This window comes from Cetorhinus maximus, chromosome 4 (assembly GCF_964194155.1).
Source record: "Cetorhinus maximus chromosome 4, sCetMax3.hap1.1, whole genome shotgun sequence".
Classification (NCBI taxonomy): Eukaryota; Metazoa; Chordata; class Chondrichthyes; order Lamniformes; family Cetorhinidae; genus Cetorhinus; species Cetorhinus maximus.
The window spans coordinates 90,827,707-90,852,940 of record NC_135882.1 but is presented as its reverse complement, the minus strand read 5'-3'; the positions used below and the strand labels follow the sequence as shown (position 1 = coordinate 90,852,940).

The following is a 25,234-nucleotide window of genomic DNA, read 5'->3' as shown; positions in this document are numbered from 1 at the left end:
TAAACTGTAAAAAATTCACAGGAACAGAATGTTGAAGACTAATATTTGGATAATGCAAGAGAACATTTAGCATATGATTATGAGTAAATCTAATAATATGTCTTAACCATTGATGACCTATCTTAACAAAAATGCATAAAATATACAGCATTGAAACAGGCCAATCAGCCCAACTGGTCCATGCCTGTGTTTAGGCTCCATGCAAGCCTCCTCCCACTGGACTACATCTAACCCTATCAATGTATTGTTCTATTCTTTTCGCCCCACATGGTATTTATATTCTCCTTAAAAATGCATCTATGTCATTCACCCTACTACTCTTTGCAGAGTTTCACATTTCAACCACTCTTTAGTTAAAGAGGTTTCTCCCAAGCTGTTTATTGGATTAATCAGTGACTGTCTTATACTTATAGCTCCTAATTTTGGTTTCACCCACAAGCGGAAAAATCTGCTCTACATCTACATTATCAAACCCTTTCATAATCTTAAACACCTCTATCAGGTCACCCCTCAGCCTTCTCTTTTCTAGAGAAAAGGACCACAATTTGATCAATATTTCCTGATAGATTTGAGAGGTTGTACCTGACTATTATCTTCGAATTTTTTTTTGCAGCTTTTCCAGTGCCTCAAAATCCTTTGGATAATATGGAGACCAAATCTACAGTACTCCAAATGTGGTCCAATCAAGGTTCTCTACAAAGCTTAACAAATTTCAATTCTATCCTTATAGAAATTAACCCCAGTGCTTTGTTTGCTTTTTTGTTAAAACTGTCTTATTTACCTGTGTCAATACTTTCAGTGGCTTGTGTATCTGTATCTTGAGATCCCTTTGCTCCTCTACCTCATTTGGATTTTAATTTGCCAAAGAGTACGTAGCCTCTTTATTCTTCCCACCAAAATGCACCACCTCACACCAATCTGTATTGAAATTCATTTGCTAATTACATGCCGTTCTAAAAATATATTAATGTCTTCTTGTATTTTGTTTTGGACTTCTTCAGTATTAACTGTAGCCCATAATTTGGTGTCATCTGGTCAAATTTAATAGGGCTAAGGCCTTGAAGTTACAATTCTGCTTAAAAAGGAAAAATTTGCAGGGCAATGGAAGTAATTAGTTGCTCTTTCAGACAGCTGGCACAGACATGATGGGTTAGGGTTAGGGCTGTATGATTCACTGATTTCATAAAGCAGACAGCCAATTTTAAAATATTTTAGCAAGTAGGGATTTCGCCTAATCATGGGATTCCCCCAATTTAATGAAGTAAAAATGTACGTAAACAAATGACACTTCTTTTAACCATATGATTGATACTGTCTTTGGAAATACAAGAACTATTGAAAAGTGGACTGGATTCTTGATTAATTCCTACTTAAGATGGAAGCTATATATTTTGTATAAATAAACCAAGTCGACACAATTTGAACAAAAAAGTACATTTCTACTTAACGCTATAAAGCTGTTCTATTGCTTTGCAACATAGGAATGAGGTGGATTCAAATGAATCAAAAGATCACACGAGAAAACCATATTCAGCAGGTTCAATTTTTCAACAACAAATGGATATAGGAAAAAAAAACAGAACTCCAAATAAAATCTAGATGCATTGGTAACAAATCTGAAATTTACCAATTTCAGCAGGTTACCGTAATTTTAGATGCTAATATCTGAGTACTTCTGCCCTCCTACTAGTGATTACCACATGAGTTGTAATGCCTATTAGACAAAACAAGTTTATTAGGTTCAAATGGAAAATGAATAGATATTAAGAGAAATAAAGCCAATTTAAAGAGGTTTATATTCCCTTATGTTAAAATGGTATCAAAAAGAAAAAAAAAAGTTAACCGTGGATAGATTAATAAAGCACCTACTTATTTTAATGTGAGTGCTATAGGTGTGACAATGCATAGACAGGTCAATTGAGGAGCACAATAACCATGTTTATGTCCTTTAAAAGCTGTCAGTTATATACCTATTTTGCAAACTTATTAATGTCTTCCCTGTATTTTGCTGCAGTCTCCTTCAGTATTAACTATACTAACCAATTTGGTGTTATGCAGTAATATATAAGGTGCAAGTCCCTGAAGTTACAATTCTGCTTAAAAGTTATATTCTTTAAAACATAGCTTTTCAATTCCTAGCCCAAGATTTAAAGTTTATTCCTTACTGCTAAAATTCTGTTATTTGGAGAACAGAGGGGGAAATTACCACATTAATTAGATATATTGATGGATCACTGGAATAATATGGCAAATTTTTCTTGAAAAAGTACATCAATTCTAAATTAGTCATCTTTAGTGTGATGAATGAACATCAACTGGCATTTCAGTTTGGTTTAATTGGTTTTAGTTTCAATGATATGTAATATTTCTGGTATGAAGGTTCTGTATAGATATGTATTGTACATACTAATTAGTTTTGTTAAACACGTTTTAACAAAATAATCAAAGATAGTTATAGAAGCGTGCCAAACACTTTTCTTATTCCCTTCAATATATTCCAAAGAATCCTAAAGATGATTCAGATTCTAATTTATTTTTCAGTTACTACCCATTCTTAATTTTATACGTAAAATATACTTTAATATTTTTTGAATAAGGACTCTGCTTTTGCAGTAGAAATTTTTTTTTTATTTTTAGTATTACTTTAGATTATAATTTAGACATTTAAAAAGAAATAAAATCTGGTATTGAGTAACTATCAAAGCTAGATTTAGCTTCACACACATACAAAGTATAAATAAAATGTGCATGCACAGAGGATTAAATCTAAACAGTACATAGTAATTTTATTTACTGAATATGAGTTTTGCTCTTTTTGAGCAACTCCTATTGATATTCAGAAGGTTTCGCGTAATTGGAGCAATTGTGGAAGTTAGCGATCTTTTTATTCTTTTACATCATGACTGTTCAATAGGAATCAGTACATGTCGTATAGAATACATAATGCAGGATAATAAAGTACACATAATGAAAGATGGGAACTAATGTCAGAGAAGGAAAAGAATTTAATTTGAGTGATTTCGTATTTCATACACTCATAAAAATATGGGACAATACATCTCAATTTAAAAATAAAGTTAAGAATTTTATGTTTAATTTTCAATTAGCAGGTATGAAGCTAAAATAGTTCTACCTCATTAAAGATAAACCAGATATTCTTGACCATCTATCTCTATTCTAAAAACCCAATACAATTTATTGCACACCTCAGTTTCATGGAAGATATTTTCATATTAATTGATGTAACTGTAAAGCAGGTTTAGCTGACTGATTTGTCAGCACCTAATAATGCCACAAAACTTAACAACTATATTCTAAAACCCAAATTTAAAGCTCACCACTTGACTTTTCTCATGTCTTTGATGAATTAAAATAATATATAATTGGGACTTCAAAACAATTACTGTTGTGCAAAATTAATTGCAATCCCTTTGGTCTTAAATCCATCATCAATTTTTGCTATATTAAGATCCACAGACAAAAGCATTATTTTAAAGAAATGTTATTGATACTATATGAACCAAGTTTTCTTTTAACAAGTTCTATGTTTTTTTGTTTCTATATTAGCACAACAGCATAGAGACCAACAGTTGGTTTGTGATGATTAACCAAAAATAACAAATATCTATTTACACATGAAACTAACATAAATGAGCAGGAAACAACAAAACTGAAGTGAATTCATCAGGGTTTAACCATATTCACCAACTGTATTTATACACAACTATCCTTTACATCAGTTCATAATGCTGTAAGATAACTTTTTTTGTCACGAGGCATAAGCCAGTATCTCAAGAAGAAACTTGTACAACAAAATATTAGTTGTCAATGTTAACAGCTGATTTTGTAAGTGTCACTGTAATTTAAAGGAACTAAAATGAAGCAAAATTTTAACAAAGCTTCTAAGAGATTGGTTATTTTTGACTTTACTAATCTTCTTTTAAAACTCAACTTGAATACAATTCATTAGACAATGTCATAAGACGACATTGTACTGTTGTTAGTGGACTATTGGTAAACTCCAATGGTTGCATATGATCACAAACTGAAGAAAATACTGAGTATTACAATGATATAGATTTAGTTCTTCCAAACTAGAAATATATTTAGAGAGCACCTTCAGCTACATTACATTTAAATGAAACATTGTTGCTGGTAATGGGAGGAACAATTCACAGAGGCCAACATGAAATGCACTGGCACAACATTAAAGGCAGATTAGCTCAAATGTGAATTTTCCTGTAGCACACTGGTACTAATGTGATAAGTAAGAACACTATGGAATATGTGCTTAAATTGTTTATTACTGCTTAATTTGATTTGTGCTTGTAGTATCTAAATTATATTCAATAAAACATAATTGGTACTGTGTGTTGTTGGGTTACATTACTGAACCATCAAAAATATTGCACTTGTGTCTAAAGCAACAGGATTTTTAAAAATTACTGTATTATGAGAGAAGAGGGAGATCTAAATTATCAAAAGAAAAAATATTTCTACTATTAAATGCCCTACACTAAGTCTTTCAGTTTTAACAGTACCATTTTTCAAGTTTTATTTCGATTGAAAATGGACCTGGATATTAAAATAAGTTAATTAAAAAATCTTACCTACTTAAGTTAGCAGATTCATAACAGCCTGTTAAAAACTATACTTCATTTTGGTAAGTTAATTATTCCTTGTATTATTTTTTAAATAATAAATCATTATAATTATAGCTAATGTTTGAGCTACTCATCTTGTATTCTGACAAGAGAATCTGTATTTCTACATCAATAGTAAAGGAATATTATAAATCAAAATAATGGAAATACAATCCAATATACATATAATTTCTAAAACTAAAATAATTCTAATTAAACAATTATGTTTATTATAGCATATTAGTGCAAACCATTACACTACATACTCAACATTTCACTTTTTTAAAAAAAGGTTTCTCTGGTGAATGCTGCTTTGGTGTTTTGATAATATTCCATTGATTTACAAACACTTTCTAAACTGCAGATAAATCTTATCTAGAAAGGAATGGCAATTCACATGAAATATAGCAGAGTGAGTAAGAAACAAATACCAAGCAAACATTTCAAACACAAAAATCGGAAAATATTTTAAAAATATTTCTAAAGTATTTTACAAATAGTGGTCATGCTTTACAACAGCTTTGAAAATAAAACAGTTTAAACACAGAATAATCAGGATTTTTTTTATTGTTTCAACGTGCACTTCAAAACTTCTGAAAATGAAGACCTTACCTTTGTACATTTTAGGTAAATTTTACTATAATCTTTTAACTAAAAGAACCCAGTAAGATGCTGTTCTCAAAAATATTTTCTATCAATAATATTAAACTATGTTTGCCTGATCATCCTATTTATCACCCCACATTCAAAAAGCTCCTGTAATTTAAATGCAGATGATTTTAAACTTTTACAAAAGTTATTTTGTACAACGATACATTTTAGAAAATACTGTTAAACACTGAATCACTCACACTTAGTTAACTCAGAGGAAGCAATCTGTCACCCTCTGAATAATACCTGTGTATTGAATCTGAAGGAATAATAGAAATATTTTCCTAGTTTTGGATTCTCATTCATCAACATGTGCTGCTGCTTACAGGTTAACATTGTGTGCAACAGTGATTGTTTTAACTTTGTGACTTTTCTTACGCACTTAAATTCTGGCTCTTTTTGGAAAAATGTCTCAGATTAATAAGGATGATAATTTTACATTAGAATGTGACTATAGGAGAGTGTAAAGACAGGCAAAATGCAAGGTAAGTGAAGAATTATATCAAATGAAAAAATCTTATACTTCATTTTGGTAAGTTAATTATTCCTTGTATTATTTTTTAAAATGATAAATCATTATAATTATAGCTAATGTCTGAGCTACTCATCTTGTATTCTGACAAGAGAATTTGTATTTCCCACTTGCGGAAAAAATCCTGAATATTTAACAGGAATTTCTGAAGATATTCTGATGTAGCTACTACAATCTATAATACTTAAACTTTCTACCAAGTAATGTTTAGTTTCTCAACTTATTTTAGATGCATGTTAATCTGGTGTTTAGAAAACTACAATATCATTCTGAAAAGTGACACGTCTATTGAGAGTTATGGACTTAAAGTTTTATGCACTACAATCACGAAGTAAAATTATTTCAGGTGTCTAACATGTGCATATGAACACTTTTAAACTCAGGGAATTTAGTGAGTTAGACATTATTGTAGTAGCAGACAGATTTTCCAATTAAATTACCTTCATGGATCCCATTTTAATGAAAAAACAAGATATACACTTCTATTTCAGCCTTCCTAAATTACCCAGGTAGTTTCCTCAGTCTCTTTAATGACACCATTTTCAAATACTTTCAAATACAAATTTCAAACACACCAATGCCTATCAAAATGGTTTGAAATGAATGGGGGGGGGAAATTCATTGACAATAAAAGGTATTGTTGAATGTAAGAAATTTTACAAATATTGGTACGAGGGGATGCTAAAGTTTTGGTACTATCAAAAGCTCAATTATACAAGTAAATTAGTGCCAAGCATACACTAAAATAATAACCATTTTTGATAACCAATCATGCCCTCAATTCACTTCTTAAAGATACAATGTATTTAGCTATGAATGTCTCAATGTCAGCACAAGATAGACAGAAACAAGAAATTATTTGTGCACCTGCGCAGATTGTATTATATCATTACAATAACGTTTAAGAAATCCAACTGGCATAATGTGCAAATATTTCCTCAAAAGTTCACAAGGCTATAAAACATGTTTGTAATAAATGAAACTACATCAAGGACAACATTTTTAGTTTTAATTTAAGTATCTTGAGAATACAATAAATTTATGAAATACATTTTCAGATTTTAAATAACTTGAGCCTATGATTCTATAAAACACATAAATTCAACTCTAACAATTAAACACATTATAAAAAGAAACACCATTCAAGATTGTGTTCTTTGCTGAGAATCACTTTAAAAGGTCAACTTTGATTTGAGTTTAGCTTGTTTTTAAACAATTGTTTTAACAGTTATTAGTCATCAATAAATATAATAGAAAAAAGCACAAGCCATAATTATTCAGATTCATTAAGAACTATTAAGGAACATGAGGCTAAACGGAAAAAACTTTTATTCCTGAATGCGCCAAACTTTGTTTTTACCATCTTTCTCTTTTTGAAAACCAACTACTTTTTTGTATTTTATAAACGGATTCAAATAAACTTAAAGCTCCTCCAAAAAAAATGATATTTAATAAACATAATTAAGCATTTCTCACGAAACTGGCAAACACTGCATATAATTTCCTGAATAAAGAGAGGTTTTAAGGTTTTCTTTTTTGAAAGACTTGTCTTTTAATCACATGAACTATTCTTTATCCCAAAGTTAACATAGATTTCTTAAGTATCTAATGCAAACAAGCTAAAATATATATATATTAATTGAGAAATGTACCTTGTTTAAATAACATTGATATTTACTGTATTTCAAATGTTATGATTATGAACACTTTGCAGATAGTTGAGTATAGATATAAAGGAAATATACAACTAAACTAAGCATATTGTCAATAGTTTAGTGTTATTAAGTATTCTTTATTGAACTCGAATGTTGAATATTGAATAATAGACTTTTTACAGTCTAACAGACTTTAGAAGACTATTTTTAAAAGCATTATGCCATATGATAAAAAAGCAATTTCTACTATATAAATATAAAAATGTATGCTGCAATGTTTCCTATGCAACTCAAACACAAAAAGAATTACATAGAATTTACAGCACAGAAACAGGCCATTCAGCCCAATAATTCAGCTTGTGATTATGCTCCACATGACCCTCTTCCTAACTTGCCTCATCTCATCAATATAACTTTCCTTTCTCCCTCATGCACTTATCAAACTTAAACACTTCTTTGCTATTTGCCTCAATCACTTCATGTGGTAGCAAGTTCCAGATTCCCACCAATTTGAGTAAAGAAATATCTCAATTCCTTATGGGTTTATTAGTGACTATCTTATAATTATGACCCTGAGTTTTTGACCCCCCACAAATGAAAATATCGACATCTACCCTGACCAGCCCCATCATATTTTTAAAGACCTTCATCATCGATCACCTCTCAATATCTTTTTGAAAAAGCCTCAGCCTGTTCAGCCATTCCTCATAGTTGTACCTTCTTAATTCAGGTCTCATTTTCCTGTGCCTCTACATCCCTTTTGTAATACAAAGACCAGAATTGTCCACAGTATACAGTATGGTCTAACCAAGGATCACCTATGCATGTTTAACAATTTATCTGCTTTTGAATTCTATTCCTCTAGAAATGAATCCCAGGAATTCATTTACATCTTTTATGATTTTTTTAACCTGCTTTGCTATATTTACTGATATGATCTGTATCCATAGATCCCTTTGCACGTCTACCCCATTTAAACTTTTATTTTCCAAGTAGTAGGTTTCTTCATTTCTCCTACCAAACTCCTCACTTATCTATATTGAAATGTCTTTACCATTTACATGCCCATTCTGAAAGTATTTATGGCAGAATTACAAGGTTTTAGTTCGCCATGTACAAACTTTTAAAAAAAATACTTCTTAAAATGACTGGGATATAAAATAATAATGCGTTAACATTTCAGAAACGTCACTCCGTTACTCGGCTAAACATCGACAAACAATCCAAAAGTCCAAGGTGAAGCATATCTATTTGTGCAGTGAGTATTAATTTTACAGTTTACAATGTATTAGCCCACCCCGCATGTCACTATACCAATGACTGTACAAGCAGCAGCAACAGCGGCTTTCCTATGGCGCTAACGTGCTGTACGTCCACTTAAGTAATTAAAATATTAATCAAATTGTAACCAGAAAAGTAACAAATATAAAGTGCTGAAACTGTTTAGTTCGCGGTGTTAAAAGAATTGAACTAAAACAGGTATTCGCCTTTCCAACTTCAATCACTTCCATTAATAAACCTTTGTCTTCTTGAACCAGCACCGCAATCCCCGCCCCCTCGTGCAACATGTCAGAAATGCAGCACATCTTCACAAGTGCAAAATAACACAATTTGCGTCAGCGAATTAGAAAGAAAAAAGCAGAAAAAGTTATGATTTAATAGAAATAAACATTAGTCTTTCCTCATGAATAAAAGAATCAATCAATTTCCCCAACTTGGAAATGTTTACTAATATGTTGACGTATAAGTTGTTAATTTATGAGATTCACTTTTAATGTTTTTCTCTTAAATATTCTCCAATGTTAATACTTGCTCTTATCGCTAAATGTATCAAATTGTTTAAGGTAATTCGCAATTAAATAGCGAAAACAAACGTCATTGTACTCTCAAATTTAATACTCCATTTCAAACATTTGTACCAAATCGAAATTATACATTATCCGTTTAAACGAAATATTTCCTGCGTCTTTGTCAATAAAGTGGTTTATTTTAAAGTAGCAATGTTTATACTTCATTACATAAGTCTTGTTGCTATTAACACCCTATTAATAGTTTAAGAGGAGACCTATGTTTGAGTTATCCCTGGAACTCGTTAGAGCTAAAGAACGACAGAAAGAACAAAATGGTTTGGAATATTTTCCCTCTTTTGTGGTTATATTCCTCAACGCCTTGATCATATATATATTTTTTAAATAGAAAAGTAATATCTAACTCCTAGAAATCCTCGCCTACCCTCCCCCTCCTCAGGATTGCATGTTTGTGTAAAGCTGCTCTCTTCACTCGATCGTTCAAAAATCAAATATAGAGAAATTGCAATTTTATAACGTTTTTAGCATTTCCTAGCTTCTTTGAAAGCGTCTGGACTTCATGAGCTGGTTAAAATTTGTTTAGATGAAGGGACAACTGATCTTTGCTTCTGTTTCATCCAAAAATCGTATTCGAAACAAAAACAAACTTAGGGGGAAAGAGTGTTTTTAACACGGAATTTCTCGCGAAAACTTCATTAAAAATCTTTAAATTCTTTCAGGTCTTGTTGCAGCTTTGACAGAAGAAGTTGCTCCAAGTTTCTCTTTCCCTCTTCAACGCTGTCGTTAAACATACAACAACAAAACATAATAAAATAAACTAATTCCAAACGGAACTCAAGTAAGAAAGTGAATAAAGTGGTTAAACTTCCCAATTCTATAAGAAGGCGGTGAGGTTATCTATCCTCAACCTTGGCGATGAGTTGGGATCAGTTTTGAAGAAGTTGTTTCCTCTTTTTTCTGCTGCCGTTTCCCTCCGTCTCTCTCAGACTCTGAGGTACAAACGGGGGCACAAACTTTTTTTCCCCTCTCTCACAACATGATTTAAATAACCCTGATAAACTATTTCAAAAAGGGGACAACACCTGGCAAAATTCAACTGGAACTTACCGCGGGACATTCAACATCACTTTCCCGTATTTTTTTCCAGCTTTAAACAATTATCCGAATTTTTAAAATTTTTTTTCTCATATTTTTGTTTCACCGCGGGCCTAAAAATTGTTTGCTTTAGCCTCCTTCCAGCGGCCATTGTATACGCGCTGCACCTCCACCTACCCTGATGGCGGACATCCCGCCCCCTCCGCCCCTTTCCTATTGGACTAGAAGGAGCAAAAGGCGGGTATTATTCTGATATAGAACGCATTATCCGGAAAGCTAATGGTCAGGGACAGCTGCCTGTCAATGTCAATCTAAGGTTTCCGCCATCAGGTTAGGTTCCACTCATATTATAGCGCGCGCGCGGCTCTGTGTGACGTCGCTGGTTGATGTGTCCTGATGTTGGAGGTAAGGAGAAAGAATTAGAGAGAGAGAGAGAGAGAGAGACAGGCAGATAGACAGAGAGAGAGAAAGAGAGAGAGAGTTAGAAAGAGGGCGAGCGGTTAGAGAGACGGGGTTTAGAGATAGAGACTGAAGGGGTTTAGAGAGAGGAGGGGGGCGGTGAGACTGACAGAAAGAGAGGAGGGGAGACAGAAAGAGAGAGAAAGAGAGGAGGGGAGACAGACAGAGAGAGGAAGGGAGACATACAGAGAGAGAGGGGGGGGACAGAGAAGGGCGTGAGACAGAGAGAGGAGAGAGAGGGAGGGGGTGAGACATTGAGAGAGGGAGGGGGTGAGACATTGAGAGAGGGAGGGGGAGTGAGACATTGAGAGAGGGAGGGGGAGTGAGACATTGAGAGAGGGAGGGGGAGTGAGACATTGAGAGAGGGAGGGGAGTGAGACATTGAGAGAGGGAGGGGGAGTGAGACATTGAGAGAGGGAGGGGAGTGAGACATTGAGAGAGGGAGGGGGAGTGAGACATTGAGAGAGGGAGGGGAGTGAGACATTGAGAGAGGGAGGGGGAGTGAGACATTGAGAGAGGGAGGGGGAGTGAGACATTGAGAGAGGGAGGGGGAGTGAGACATTGAGAGAGGGAGGGGGAGTGAGACATTGAGAGAGGGAGGGGGAGTGAGACATTGAGAGAGGGAGGGGAGTGAGACATTGAGAGAGGGAGGGGGAGTGAGACATTGAGAGAGGGAGGGGGAGTGAGACATTGAGAGAGGGAGGGGGAGTGAGACATTGAGAGAGGGAGGGGGAGTGAGACATTGAGAGAGGGAGGGGGAGTGAGACAGATTGAGAGGGGGGGGGGAAGAGGGGGGAGGGGGGAGGGAGTGGAGGTGAAAGATTGAGAAAGAGCCGGGGGGGAGGGGAGGGGGGTGAAAGATTGAGAAAGGGAGGGGAGGGGGGGGTGAAAGATTGAGAAAGGGAGGGGAGGGGGGGTGAAAGATTGAGAAAGGGAGGGGAGGGGGGGTGAAAGATTGAGAAAGGGAGGGGAGGGGGGGTGAAAGATTGAGAAAGGGAGGGGAGGGGGGGTGAAAGATTGAGAAAGGGAGGGGAGGGGGGGTGAAAGATTGAGAAAGGGAGGGGAGGGGGGGTGAAAGATTGAAAGGAGGGGAGGGGGGTGAAGATTGAGAAAGAGCCGGGGGGGGGAGGGGGGGAGAAGAGACATTGAGAAAGAGACCAGGGGGGGTGGGAGGGGGGGGGGGGGGGGGGGGGGGAGAGAGAGAGAGAGTGAGAAAGAGCGGGTGGGGGTGAAGAGACATTGAAAAATAGCAGGGGGGGTGGGGGAAGAGACATAGAGAAAGAGCCGGGGGGGGGAAGCTGGGGGGGTGGACAGATTGGGGAGAGAGCTGGGAGTGAGGGAGCAGGAGCGGGCGCGCGAGGGAGAAGAGGCGCGCGAGGGAGGTGAGAAAGAGAAGGAGCAAGGGGCGGTGAGCAGCGAGAGAGAAGAGGGGTCTCTAGAGAGAGAGAGGGCGACAGAGGGAGCAAGAAGGGGGGTGAGAAAGAGGGAGCAAGGGGCAATGAACAGCGAGAGAGAAGAGGGGGTCGAGAGAGAGAGGGCGGCAGAGAGGGAGCAAGAAGGGGGGTGAGAAAGAGAGGGAGCAAGGGTGGTGAGCAGCGAGAGAGAAGAGGGGGTCTCGAGAGAGAGAAGAGGGGGTCGAGAGAGAGAGAGAAGAGGGGTCGAGAGAGAGAGGGTCGAGAGAGAGAGAGAGAGAAGAGGGGGTCGAGAGAGAGAGAGAGAAGAGGGGGTCGAGAGAGAGAGAGAGAATAGGGGGTCGAGAGAGAGAGAATAGGGGGTCGAGAGAGAGAGAGAGAGAAGAGGGGGTCGAGAGAGAGAAGAGGGGGTCGAGAGAGAGAAGAGGGGGTCGAGAGAGAGAAGAGGGGGTCGAGAGAGAGAAGAGGGGGTCGAGAGAGAGAAGAGGGGGTCGAGAGAGAGAAGAGGGGGTCGAGAGAGAGAAGAGGGGGTCGAGAGAGAGAAGAGGGGGTCGAGAGAGAGAAGAGGGTCGAGAGAGAGAAGAGGGGGTCGAGAGAGAGAAGAGGGGGTCGAGAGAGAGAAGAGGGGGTCGAGAGAGAGAAGAGGGGGTCGAGAGAGAGAGTGAGACAGAGAGAGATTGAGAAGAGGGGGTCGAGAGAGAGAGTGAGAGAGAGAGAGATTGAGAAGAGGGGTCTCGAGAGAGAGAAGAGGGGGTCGAGAGAGAGAAGAGGGGGTCGAGAGAGAGAAGAGGGGGTCGAGAGAGAGAAGAGGGGGTCGAGAGAGAGAAGAGGGGTCGAGAGAGAGAAGAGGGGGTCGAGAGAGAGAAGAGGGGGTCGAGAGAGAGAAGAGGGGGTCGAGAGAGAGAAGAGGGGGTCGAGAGAGAGAGAGAGCGAGAAGAGGGGGTCGAGAGAGAGAGAGAGTGAGAGAGAGAGAGATTGAGAAGAGGGGGTCTCGAGACAGAGAGAAGAGGGGGTCTCGAGAGAGAGAGAGAGAGAGAGCGAAGAGGGGGTCGAGAGAGAGAAGAGGGGGTCGAGAGAGAGAGAGAGAGAGAAGAGGGGGTCTCGAGAGAGAGAGAGAAGAGGGGGTCGAGAGAGAGAGCGAGAGACAAGAGGGGGTCGAGAGAGAGAGAGAAGAGGGGGTCGAGAGAGAGAGAAGAGGGGGTCGAGAGAGAGAAGAGGGGGTCGAGAGAGAGAGAAGAGGGGGTCGAGAGAGAGAGAAGAGGGGGTCGAGAGAGAGAGAAGAGGGGGTCGAGAGAGAGAGAAGAGGGGGTCGAGAGAGAGAGAAGAGGGGGTCGGAGAGAGAGAGAGAAGAGGGGGTCGAGAGAGAGAGAGAGAAGAGGGGTCGAGAGAGAGAGAGAGAAGAGGGGGTCTCGAGAGAGAGTGAGAGAGAGAGAGATTGAGAAGAGGGGGTCTCGAGACAGAGAGAAGAGGGGGTCTCGAGAGAGAGAGAGAGAGAGCGAAGAGGGGGTCGAGAGAGAGAGAGAGAGAGAGAGAAGAGGGGGTCGAGAGAGAGAGAGAGAGAGAAGAGGGGGTCTCGAGAGAGAGAGAGAAGAGGGGGTCGAGAGAGAGAGCGAGAGACAAGGGGGTCGAGAGAGAGAGAGAAGAGGGGGTCGAGAGAGAGAGAGAAGAGGGGTCGAGAGAGAGAGAAGAGGGGTTCGAAGAGAGAAGAGGGTTCGAGAGAGAGAGAGGGTTCGAGAGAGAGAAGAGGGGTTCGAGAGAGAGAAGAGGGGTCGAGAGAGAGAAGAGGGTTCGAGAGAGAGAAGAGGGGTTCGAGAGAGAGAAGAGGGGTTCGAGAGAGAGAGAGAAGAGGGGTTCGAGAGAGAGAGAAGAGGGGTTCGAGAGAGAGAGAGAGAGAAGAGGGGGTTCGAGAGAGAGAGAGAGAGAAGAGGGGGTCGAGAGAGAGAGAGAGAGGAAGAGGGGGTCGAGAGAGAGAGAGAGAGAGAAGAGGGTCGAGAGAGAGAGAGAGAGAAGAGGGGGTCGAGAGAGAGAGAGAGAGAAGAGGGGGTCGAGAGAGAGAGAGAGAGAAGAGGGGGTCGAGAGAGAGAGAGAGAGAAGAGGGGGTCGAGAGAGAGAGAGAGAGAAGAGGGGGTCGAGAGAGAGAGAGAGAGAAGAGGGGGTCGAGAGAGAGAGAGAGAGAAGAGGGGGTCGAGAGAGAGAGAGAGAGAAGAGGGGGTCGAGAGAGAGAGAGAGAGAAGAGGGGGTCGAGAGAGAGAGAGAGAGAAGAGGGGGTCGAGAGAGAGAGAGAGAGAAGAGGGGGTCGAGAGAGAGAGAGAGAGAGAGAAGAGGGGTCGAGAGAGAGAGAGAGAAGAGGGGGTCGAGAGAGAGAGAGAGAGAAGAGGGGGTCGAGAGAAGGAGAGAGAAGAGGGGGTCGAGAGAGAGAGAGAGAGAGAGAGAAAGAGGGGGTCGAGAGAGGAGAGAGAGAGAAGAGGGGTCGAGAGAGAGAGAGAGAGAGAAGAGGGGGTCGAGAGAGAGAGAGAGAGAAGAGGGGTCGAGAGAGAGAGAGAGAGAAGAGGGGGTCGAGAGAGAGAGAGAGAGAAGAGGGGTCGAGAGAGAGAGAGAGAGAGAAGAGGGGGTCGAGAGAGAGAGAGAGAGAAGAGGGGGTCGAGAGAGAGAGAGAGAGAGAGAGAAGAGGGGGTCGAGAGAGAGAGAGAGAAGAGGGGGTCGAGAGAGAGAGAGAGAGAAGAGGGGGTCGAGAGAGAAAGAGAGAGAGAGAAGAGGGGGTCGAGAGAGAAAGAGAGAGAGAGAAGAGGGGGTCGAGAGAGAGAGAGAGAGAAGAGGGGGTCGAGAGAGAGAGAGAGAGAGAAGAGGGGGTCGAGAGAGAGAGAGAGAGAAGAGGGGGTCGAGAGAGAGAGAGAGAGAAGAGGGGGTCGAGAGAGAGAGAGAGAGAGAAGAGGGGGTCGAGAGAGAGAGAGAGAGAAGAGGGGGGTCGAGAGAGAGAGAGAGAGAAGAGGGGGTCGAGAGAGAGAGAGAGAGAAGAGGGGGTCGAGAGAGAGAGAGAGAGAAGAGGGGTCGAGAGAGAGAGAGAGAGAAGAGGGAGAGAAGAGGGGGTCGAGAGAGAGAGAGAGAGAAGAGGGGGTCGAGAGAGAGAGAGAGAGAAGAGGGGGTCGAGAGAGAGAGAGAGAGAAGAGGGGGTCGAGAGAGAGAGAGAGAGAAGAGGGGGTCGAGAGAGAGAGAGAGAGAAGAGGGGGTCGAGAGAGAGAGAGAGAGAGAAGAGGGGGTCGAGAGAGAGAGAGAGAGAAGAGGGGGTCGAGAGAGAGAGAGAGAGAAGAGGGGGTCGAGAGAGAGAGAGAGAGAAGAGGGGGTCGAGAGAGAGAGAGAGAGAAGAGGGGGTCGAGAGAGAGAGAGAGAGAAGAGGGGGTCGAGAGAGAGAGAGAGAGAAGAGGGGGTCGAGAGAGAGAGAGAGAGAAGAGGGGGTCGAGAGAGAGAGAGAGAGAAGAGGGGGTCGAGAGAGAGAGAGAGAGAAGAGGGGGTCGAGAGAGAGAGAGAGAGAAGAGGGGGTCGAGAGAGAGAGAGAGAGAAGAGGGGGTCGAGAGAGAGAGAGAGAGAAGAGGGGGTCGAGAGAGAGAGAGAGAGAAGAGGGGGTCGAGAGAGAGAGAGAGAGAAGAGGGGGTCGAGAGAGAGAGAGAGAGAAGAGGGGGTCGAGAGAGAGAGAGAGAGAAGAGGGGGTCGAGAGAGAGAGAGAGAGAAGAGGGGGTCGAGAGAGAGAGAGAGAGAAGAGGGGGTCGAGAGAGAGAGAGAAGAGGGGGTCGAGAGAGAGAGAGAAGAGGGGGTCGAGAGAGAGAGAGAAGAGGGGGTCGAGAGAGAGAGAGAAGAGGGGGTCGAGAGAGAGAGAGAAGAGGGGGTCGAGAGAGAGAGAGAGAAGAGGGGGTCGAGAGAGAGAGAGAGAAGAGGGGGTCGAGAGAGAGAGAGAAGAGGGGGTCGAGAGAGAGAGAGAAGAGGGGGTCGAGAGAGAGAGAAGAGGGGGTCGAGAGAGAGAGAAGAGGGGGTCGAGAGAGAGAGAGAAGAGGGGGTCGAGAGAGAGAGAGAAGAGGGGGTCGAGAGAGAGAGAGAAGAGGGGGTCGAGAGAGAGAGAGATGAGGGGGTCGAGAGAGAGAGAGAAGAGGGGGTGAGAGAGAGAGAGAGTGAAGAGGGGGTGGAGAGAGAGAGAGAGTGAAGAGGGGGTGGAGAGAGAGAGAGAGTGAAGAGGGGGTGGAGAGAGAGAGAGAGTGAAGAGGGGGTGGAGAGAGAGAGAGAGTGAAGAGGGGGTGGAGAGAGAGAGAGAGTGAAGAGGGGGTGGAGAGAGAGAGAGAGAGAGTGAAGAGGGGGTGGAGAGAGAGAGAGAGAGAGTGAAGAGGGGGTGGAGAGAGAGAGAGAGAGAGTGAAGAGGGGGTGGAGAGAGAGAGAGAGAGAGTGAAGAGGGGGTGGAGAGAGAGAGAGAGAGAGTGAAGAGGGGGTGGAGAGAGAGAGAGAGTGAAGAGGGGGTCGAGAGAGAGAGAGAGTGAAGAGGGGGTCGAGAGAGAGAGAGAGTGAAGAGGGGGTCGAGAGAGAGAGAGAGTGAAGAGGGGGTCGAGAGCGAGAGAGAGTGAAGAGGGGTCGATAGAGAGTGAAGAGCGGGTCGAGAGAGAGAGAGAGAGAGAGTGAAGAGGGGTCGAGAGAGAGAGAGAGAGAGAGAGTGAAGAGGGGGTCGAGAGAGAGAGAGAGAGAGAGTGAAGAGGGGGTCGAGAGAGAGAGAGAGAGAGAGTGAAGAGGGGGTCGAGAGAGAGAGAGAGAGAGAGTGAAGAGGGGGTCGAGAGAGAGAGAGAGAGAGAGAGAGTGAAGAGGGGGTCGAGAGAGAGAGAGAGTGAAGAGGGGGTCGAGAGAGAGAGAGAGAGAGTGAAGAGGGGGTCGAGAGAGTGAAGAGGGGGTCGAGAGAGAGAGAGAGTGAAGAGGGGGTCGAGAGAGAGAGAGAGTGAAGAGGGGGTCGAGAGAGAGAGTGAGTGAAGAGGGGGTCGAGAGAGAGAGAGAGTGAAGAGGGGGTCGAGAGAGAGAGAGAGTGAAGAGGGGGTCGAGAGAGAGAGAGAGTGAAGAGGGGGTCGAGAGAGAGAGAGAGTGAAGAGGGGGTCGAGAGAGAGAGAGAGTGAAGAGGGGGTCGAGAGAGAGAGAGAGTGAAGAGGGGGTCGAGAGAGAGAGAGAGTGAAGAGGGGGTCGAGAGAGAGAGAGAGTGAAGAGGGGGTCGAGAGAGAGAGAGAGTGAAGAGGGGGTCGAGAGAGAGAGAGAGTGAAGAGGGGGTCGAGAGAGAGAGAGAGTGAAGAGGGGGTCGAGAGAGAGAGAGAGTGAAGGTGGGGTCGAGAGAGAGAGAGAGTGAAGGGGGGGTCGAGAGAGAGAGAGAGTGAAGGGGGGGTCGAGAGAGAGAGAGTGAAGGGGGGGTCGAGAGAGAGAGAGAGAGAAGAGGGTCGAGAGAGAGAGGGGGGTCGAGAGAGAGAGAAGAGGGGGTCGAGAGAGAGGGAAGAGGGGGTCGAGAGAGAGGGAAGAGGGGGTCGAGAGAGAGGGAAGAGGGGGTCGAGAGAGAGGGAAGAGGGGGTCGAGAGAGAGGGAAGAGGGGGTCGAGAGAGAGAGGGAAGAGGGGGTCGAGAGAGAGAGAGAGAGAGAGAGTGAAGAGGGGGTCGAGAGAGAGGGAAGAGGGGGTCGAGAGAGAGAGGGAAGAGGGGGTCGAGAGAGAGAGAGAGAGAGAGTGAAGAGGGGGTCGAGAGAGAGAGAGAAGAGGGGGTCGAGAGAGAGAGAGTGAAGGGGGGGTCGAGAGAGAGAGAGAGAGAGAGAAGAGGGGGTCGAGAGAGAGAGAAGAGGGGGTCGAGAGAGAGAGAAGAGGGGGTCGAGAGAGAGGGAAGAGGGGGTCGAGAGAGAGGGAAGAGGGGGTCGAGAGAGAGAGGGAAGAGGGGGTCGAGAGAGAGAGAGAGAGAGAGTGAAGAGGGGGTCGAGAGAGAGAGAGAGAGTGAAGAGGGGTGGAGAGAGAGAGTGAGTGAAGAGGGGGTGGAGAGAGAGAGAGAGTGAAGAGGGGGTGGAGAGAGAGAGAGTGAAGAGGGGGTGGAGAGAGAGAGAGAGTGAAGAGGGGGTGGAGAGAGAGAGAGAGTGAAGAGGGGTGGAGAGAGAGAGAGAGTGAAGAGGGGGTGGAGAGAGAGAGAGAGTGAAGAGGGGGTGGAGAGAGAGAGAGAGTGAAGAGGGGGTGGAGAGAGAGAGAGAGTGAAGAGGGGGTGGAGAGAGAGAGAGAGTGAAGAGGGGGTGGAGAGAGTGAAGAGGGGGTGGAGAGAGTGAAGAGGGGGTCGAGAGAGAGAGAGAGTGAAGAGGGGGTCGAGAGAGAGAGAGAGTGAAGAGGGGGTCGAGAGAGAGAGAGAGTGAAGAGGGGGTCGAGAGAGAGAGAGAGTGAAGAGGGGGTCGAGAGAGAGAGAGAGAGTGAAGAGGGGGTCGATAGAGAGAGAGAGTGAAGAGGGGGTCGAGAGAGAGAGAGAGTGAAGAGGGGGTCGAGAGAGAGAGAGAGAGTGAAGAGGGGGTCGAGAGAGAGAGAGAGTGAAGAGGGGGTCGAGAGCGAGAGAGAGTGAAGAGGGGGTCGAGAGAGAGAGAGAGAGAGAGTGAAGAGGGGGTCGAGAGAGAGAGAGAGGAGAGAGTGAAGAGGGGGTCGAGAGAGAGAGAGAGAGAGAGTGAAGAGGGGGTCGAGAGAGAGAGAGAGAGAGAGTGAAGAGGGGGTCGAGAGAGAGAGAGAGTGAAGAGGGGTCGAGAGAGAGGAGAGAGAGAGAGAGAGTGAAGAGGGGTCGAGAGAGAGAGAGAGAGAGAGAGAGAGAGTGAAGAGGGGGTCGAGAGAGAGAGAGAGAGAGAGTGAAGAGGGGGTCGAGAGAGAGAGAGAGAGAGAGTGAAGAGGGGGTCGAGAGAGAGAGAGAGAGAGAGAAGAGGGGGTCGAGAGAGAGAGAGAGAGAGTGAAGAGGGGGTCGAGAGAGAGAGAGTGAAGAGGGGGTCGAGAGAGAGAGAGAGAGAGTGAAGAGGGGGGAGAGAGAGAGAGAGAGAGTGAAGAGGGGGTCGAGAGAGAGAGAGAGAGAGTGAAGAGGGGGTCGAGAGAGAGAGAAAGAGAGTGAAGAGGGGGTCGAGAGAGAGAGAGAGAGTGAAGAGGGGGTCGAGAGAGAGAGAGTGAAGAGGGGGTCGAGAGAGTGAAGGGGGGTCGAGAGAGAGAGAGAGTGAAGAGGGGGTCGAGAGAGAGAGAGAGTGAAGAGGGGGTCGAGAGAGAGTGAAGAGGGGGTCGAGAGAGAGAGAGAGAAGAGGGGGGTCTCGAGAGAGAGAGAGAGAAGAGGGGGTCTCGAGAGAGAGCGAGACACAAGAGGGGGTCGAGAGAGAAGAGGGGGGCGAGAGAGAGAGAAGAGGGGGTCGAGAGAGCGAGAGAGAGACAAGAGGGGGTCGAGAGAGAGAGAAGAGGGGGTCGAGAGAGAGGGAAGAGGGGGTCGAGAGAGAGGGAAGAGGGGATCGAGAGAGAGGGAAGAGGGGGTCGAGAGAGAGAGGGAAGAGGGGGTCGAGAGAGAGAGAGAGAGAGAGTGAAGAGGGGGTCGAGAGAGAGAGAGAGAGAGTGAAGAGGGGGTGGAGAGAGAGAGTGAGTGAAGAGGGGGTGGAGAGAGAGAGAGAGTGAAGGGGGGTGGAGAGAGAGAGAGTGAAGAGGGGGTGGAGAGAGAGAGAGAGTGAAGAGGGGGTGGAGAGAGAGAGAGAGTGAAGAGGGGGTGGAGAGAGAGAGAGAGTGAAGAGGGGGTGGAGAGAGAGAGAGAGTGAAGAGGGGGTGGAGAGAGAGAGAGAGTGAAGAGGGGGTGGAGAGAGAGAGAGAGTGAAGAGGGGGTGGAGAGAGAGAGAGAGTGAAGAGGGGGTGGAGAGAGAGAGAGAGTGAAGAGGGGGTGGAGAGAGAGAGAGAGTGAAGAGGGGGTGGAGAGAGAGAGAGAGTGAAGAGGGGGTGGAGAGAGTGAGAGAGTGAAGAGGGGGTGGAGAGAGTGAAGAGGGGGTCGAGAGAGTGAAGAGGGGGTCGAGAGAGAGAGAGAGTGAAGAGGGGGTCGAGAGAGAGAGAGAGTGAAGAGGGGGTCGAGAGAGAGAGAGAGTGAAGAGGGGGTCGAGAGAGAGAGAGAGTGAAGAGGGGGTCGAGAGAGAGAGAGAGTGAAGAGGGGGTCGAGAGAGAGAGAGAGAGTGAAGAGGGGGTCGAGAGAGAGAGAGAGTGAAGAGGGGGTCGAGAGAGAGAGAGAGTGAAGAGGGGGTCGAGAGAGAGAGAGAGTGAAGAGGGGGTCGAGAGAGAGAGAGAGTGAAGAGGGGGTCTGAGAGCGAGAGAGAGTGAAGAGGGGGTCGAGAGAGAGAGAGAGAGAGAGTGAAGAGGGGGTCGAGAGAGAGAGAGAGAGAGAGAGTGAAGAGGGGGTCGAGAGAGAGAGAGAGAGAGAGTGAAGAGGGGGTCGAGAGAGAGAGAGAGAGAGAGTGAAGAGGGGGTCGAGAGAGAGAGAGAGAGAGAGTGAAGAGGGGGTCGAGAGAGAGAGAGAGAGAGAGAGAGAGTGAAGAGGGGGTCGAGAGAGAGAGAGAGAGAGAGAGAGAGTGAAGAGGGGGTCGAGAGAGAGAGAGAGAGAGAGTGAAGAGGGGGTCGAGAGAGAGAGAGAGAGAGAAGAGGGGGTCGAGAGAGAGAGAGAGAGTGAAGAGGGGGGAGAGAGAGAGAGAGTGAAGAGGGGGTCGAGAGAGAGAGAGAGAGAGTGAAGAGGGGGAGAGAGAGAGAGAGAGAGTGAAGAGGGGGTCGAGAGAGAGAGAGAGAGTGAAGAGGGGGTCGAGAGAGAGAGAAAGAGAGTGAAGAGGGGGTCGAGAGAGAGAGAGAGAGTGAAGAGGGGGTCGAGAGAGAGAGAGTGAAGAGGGGGTCGAGAGAGTGAAGGGGGTCGAGAGAGAGAGAGAGTGAAGAGGGGGTCGAGAGAGAGAGAGAGTGAAGAGGGGGTCGAGAGAGAGTGAAGAGGGGGTCGAGAGAGAGAGAGAGAAGAGGGGGTCTCGAGAGAGAGAGAGAGAAGAGGGGGTCTCGAGAGAGAGCGAGACACAAGAGGGGGTCGAGAGAGAAGAGGGGGGCGAGAGAGAGAGAAGAGGGGGTCGAGAGAGCGAGAGAGAGACAAGAGGGGTCGAGAGAGCGAGAGAGAGTGAAGAGGGGTTCGAGAGAGAGAAGAGGGGGTCGAGAGAGAGAGAGAGAGAGTGAAGAGGGGGTCGAGAGAGAGAGAGAGAGTGAAGAGGGGGTAGAGAGAGAGAGAGTGAAGAGGGGATCGAGAGAGAGAGAGAGAGAGAGAGAGAGAGAGAGTGAAGAGGGGGTCGAGAGAGAGAGAGAGAGAAGAGGGGGTCGAGAGAGAGAAAGAGTGAAGAGGGGGTCGAGAGAGAGAGAGAGTGAAGAGGGGGTCGAGAGAGAGAGAGAGCGTGAAGAGGGGGTCGAGAGAGAGAGAGAGTGAAGAGGGGGTCGAGAGAGAGAGAGAGAGTGAAGAGGGGGTCGAGAGAGAGAGAGAGAGTGAAGAGGGGGTCGAGAGAGAGAGAGAGAGTGAAGAGGGGGTAGAGAGAGAGAGAGTGAAGAGGGGGTCGAGAGAGAGAGAGAGAGTGAAGAGGGGGTCGAGAGAGAGAGAGAGAGTGAAGAGGGGGTCGAGAGAGGCAGAGAGAGTGAAGAGGGGGTCGAGCGAGGCAGAGAGAGTGAAGAGGGGGTTGAGAGAGGCAGAGAGAGTGAAGAAGGGGTCGAGAGAGAGAGAGAGAGAAGAGGGGGTCGAGAGAGAGAGAGAGAAGAGGGGGTCGAGAGAGAGAGAGAGAGAAGAGGGGGTCGAGAGAGAGAGAGAGAGAGAGAGAAGAGGGGGTCGAGAGAGAGAGAGAGAGAAGAGGAGGTCGAGAGAGAGAGAGAGAAGAGGGGGTCGAGAGAGAGAGAGAGAAGAGGGGGTCGAGAGAGAGAGAGAGAAGAGGGGGTCGAGAGAGAGAGAGAGAGAAGAGGGGGTCGAGAGAGAGAGAGAGAGAAGAGGGGGTCGAGAGAGAGAGAGAGAGAAGAGGGGGTCGAGAGAGAGAGAGAGAAGAGGGGGTCGAGAGAGAGAGAGAGAGAGAGGGGGTCGAGAGAGAGAGAGAGAGAGAGAGAAGAGGGGGTCGAGAGAGAGAGAGAGAAAAGAGGGGGTCGAGAGAGAGAGAGAGAGAGAGAGAGAAGAGGGGGTCGAGAGAGAAGAGGGGGTCGAGAGAGAAGAGGGGGTCGAGAGAGAAGAGGGGGTCGAGAGAGAAGAGGGGTCGAGAGAGAGAGAGAGAAGAGGGGGTCGAGAGAGAGAGAGAGAAGAGGGGGTCGAGAGAGAGAGAGAGAAGAGGGGGTCGAGAGAGAGAGAGAGAAGAGGGGGTCGAGAGAGAGAGAGAGAAGAGGGGGTCGAGAGAGAGAGAGAGAAGAGGGGGTCGAGAGAGAGAGAGAGAAGAGGGGGTCGAGAGAGAGAGAGAGAAGAGGGGGTCGAGAGAGAGAGAGAGAAGAGGGGGTCGAGAGAGAGAGAGAGAAGAGGGGGTCGACAGAGAGAGAGAGAAGAGGGGGTCGACAGAGAGAGAGAGAAGAGGGGGTCGAGAGAGAGAGAGAGAGAGAAGAGGGGGTCGAGAGAGAGAGAGAGAGAGAGAGAAGAGGGGGTCGAGAGAGAGAGAGAGAGAGAGAGAGAAGAGGGGGTCGAGAGAGAGAGAGAGAGAGAGAAGAGGGGGTCGAGAGAGAGAGAGAAGAGGGGGTCGAGAGAGAGAGAGAGAGAGAAGAGGGGGTCGAGAGAGAGAGAGAGAGAAGAGGGGGTCGAGAGAGAGAGAGAGAGAGAAGAGGGGGTCGAGAGAGAGAGAGAGAGAGAAGAGGGGGTCGAGAGAGAGAGAGAGAAGAGGGGGTCGAGAGAGAGAGAGAGAAGAGGGGGTCGAGAGAGAGAGAGAGAAGAGGGGGTCGAGAGAGAGAGAGAGAAGAGGGGTCGAGAGCGAGAGAGAGAAGAGGGGGTCGAGAGAGAGAAGAGGGAAGAGGGAGGTCGAGAGAGAGAGAGAGAAGAGGGAAGAGGGGGGTCAAGAGAGAGAGAGAGAAGAGGGAAGAGGGGGGTCGAGAGAGAGAGAGAGAAGAAGGAAGAGGGGGGTCGAGAGAGAGAGAGAGAGAGAGGGAAGAGGAGGGCCGAGAGAGAGAGAGAGAGAGGGAAGAGGGGGGCCGGAGAGAGAGAGAGAGAGAGAGAGAGGGAAGAGGGGGGTCGAGAGAGAGAGAGAGAGACAGAGTGAGAGAAGAGGGGGTCTCAGAGTGAGAGAGAGAGAGAAGAGGGGGTCTCAGAGTGAGAGAGAGAGAGAAGAGGGGGTCTCAGAGAGTGAGAGAGAAGAGGGGGTCGAGAGAGAGTGAGAGAGAGAGAGAGGGAAAAGGGGGTCTCAGAGAGAGAGAGAGTGAGAGAAGCGGGGGTCGAGAGAGAGAGAGAGAGAGAAGAGGGGGTCGAGAGAGAGAGAGAGAGAGAGAAGAGGGGGTCGAGAGAGCGAGAGAGAGAGAAGAGGGGTTCGAGAGAGAGAGAGAGAGAGAGAGAGAAGAGGGGGTCGAGAGAGAGAGAGAGAAGAGGAGGTCGAGAGAGAGAGAGAGAAGAGGGGGTCGAGAGAGAGAGAGAGAGAAGAGGGGGTCGAGAGAGAGAGAGAGAGAGAGAAGAGGGGGTCGAGAGAGAGAGAGAGAGAAGAGGAGGTCGAGAGAGAGAGAGAGAAGAGGGGGTCGAGAGAGAGAGAGAGAAGAGGGGTCGAGAGAGAGAGAGAGAAGAGGGGGTCGAGAGAGAGAGAGAGAAGAGGGGGTCGAGAGAGAGAGAGAGAGAAGAGGGGGTCGAGAGAGAGAGAGAGAAAAGAGGGGGTCGAGAGAGAGAGAGAGAGAGAGAAGAGGGGGTCGAGAGAGAAGAGGGGGTCGAGAGAGAAGAGGGGGTCGAGAGAGAAGAGGGGGTCGAGAGAGAGAGAGAGAAGAGGGGGTCGAGAGAGAGAGAGAGAGAAGTGGGGGTCGAGAGAGAGAGAGAAGAGGGGGTCGAGAGAGAGAGAGAGAAGAGGGGGTCGAGAGAGAGAGAGAGAAGAGGGGGTCGAGAGAGAGAGAGAGAAGAGGGGGTCGAGAGAGAGAGAGAGAAGAGGGGGTCGAGAGAGAGAGAGAGAAGAGGGGGTCGAGAGAGAGAGAGAGAAGAGGGGGTCGAGAGAGAGAGAGAGAAGAGGGGGTCGAGAGAGAGAGAGAGAAGAGGGGGTCGAGAGAGAGAGAGAGAAGAGGGGGTCGAGAGAGAGAGAGAAGAGGGGGTCGAGAGAGAGAGAGAGAGAGAAGAGGGGGTCGAGAGAGAGAGAGAGAGAGAGAGAGAGAGAAGAGGGGGTCGAGAGAGAGAGAGAGAGAGAAGAGGGGGTCGAGAGAGAGAGAGAGAGAGAGAAGAGGGGGTCGAGAGAGAGAGAGAGAGAGAGAAGAGGGGGTCGAGAGAGAGAGAGAGAGAGAAGAGGGGGTCGAGAGAGAGAGAGAGAGAGAGAAGAGGGGGTCGAGAGAGAGAGAGAGAGAGAAGAGGGGGTCGAGAGAGAGAGAGAAGAGGGGGTCGAGAGAGAGAGAGAGAAGAGGGGGTCGAGAGAGAGAGAGAGAAGAGGGGGTCGAGAGAGAGAGAGAGAGAAGAGGGGGTCGAGAGAGAGAGAGAGAAGAGGGGGTCGAGAGAGAGAGAGAGAAGAGGGGGTCGAGAGCGAGAGAGAGAAGAGGGGGTCGAGAGAGAGAAGAGGGAAGAGGGAGGTCGAGAGAGAGAGAGAGAAGAGGGAAGAGGGGGGTCGAGAGAGAGAGAGAGAAGAGGGAAGAGGGGGGTCGAGAGAGAGAGAGAGAAGAGGGAAGAGGGAGGTCGAGAGAGAGAGAGAGAAGAGGGAAGAGGGGGGTCGAGAGAGAGAGAGAGAAGAGGGAAGAGGGGGGTCGAGAGAGAGAGAGAGAGAAGAAGGAAGAGGGGGGACGAGAGAGAGAGAGAGAGAAGAGGGAAGAGGG

General features: G+C 46.5%; 2 protein-coding genes across 8 annotated transcripts in view; one reads left to right on the top strand and one right to left on the bottom strand.

Annotated features, from left to right (window-relative positions):
* plag1 (pleiomorphic adenoma gene 1) overlaps nt 1-10,570 on the bottom strand; it is a 54,558-nt gene extending 43,988 nt beyond the window's left edge. For 4 of the 5 annotated variants that reach the window (XM_078540471.1, XM_078540470.1, XM_078540469.1 and 1 more), the window contains exon 1: nt 10,397-10,553. The gene's annotated coding sequence lies outside the window, so the exon portion shown is untranslated. Of the gene's footprint in view, nt 1-10,396 lie in introns of all 5 variants that reach the window. The other variant, XM_078540468.1, reaches the window with a different exon arrangement.
* A 139-nt stretch (nt 10,571-10,709) lies between these two features.
* chchd7 (coiled-coil-helix-coiled-coil-helix domain containing 7) overlaps nt 10,710-25,234 on the top strand; it is a 30,132-nt gene continuing 15,607 nt past the window's right edge. For 2 of the 3 annotated variants that reach the window (XR_013576417.1, XM_078540467.1), the window contains exon 1: nt 10,710-10,789. Coding sequence is in view for 1 of the 3 variants with exons in the window: in XM_078540467.1 (XP_078396593.1) it covers nt 10,771-10,789 (19 nt within the window). In the remaining 2 variants the exon portion in view is untranslated. The remainder of the gene's footprint in view (nt 10,790-25,234) is intronic. The other variant, XR_013576418.1, reaches the window with a different exon arrangement.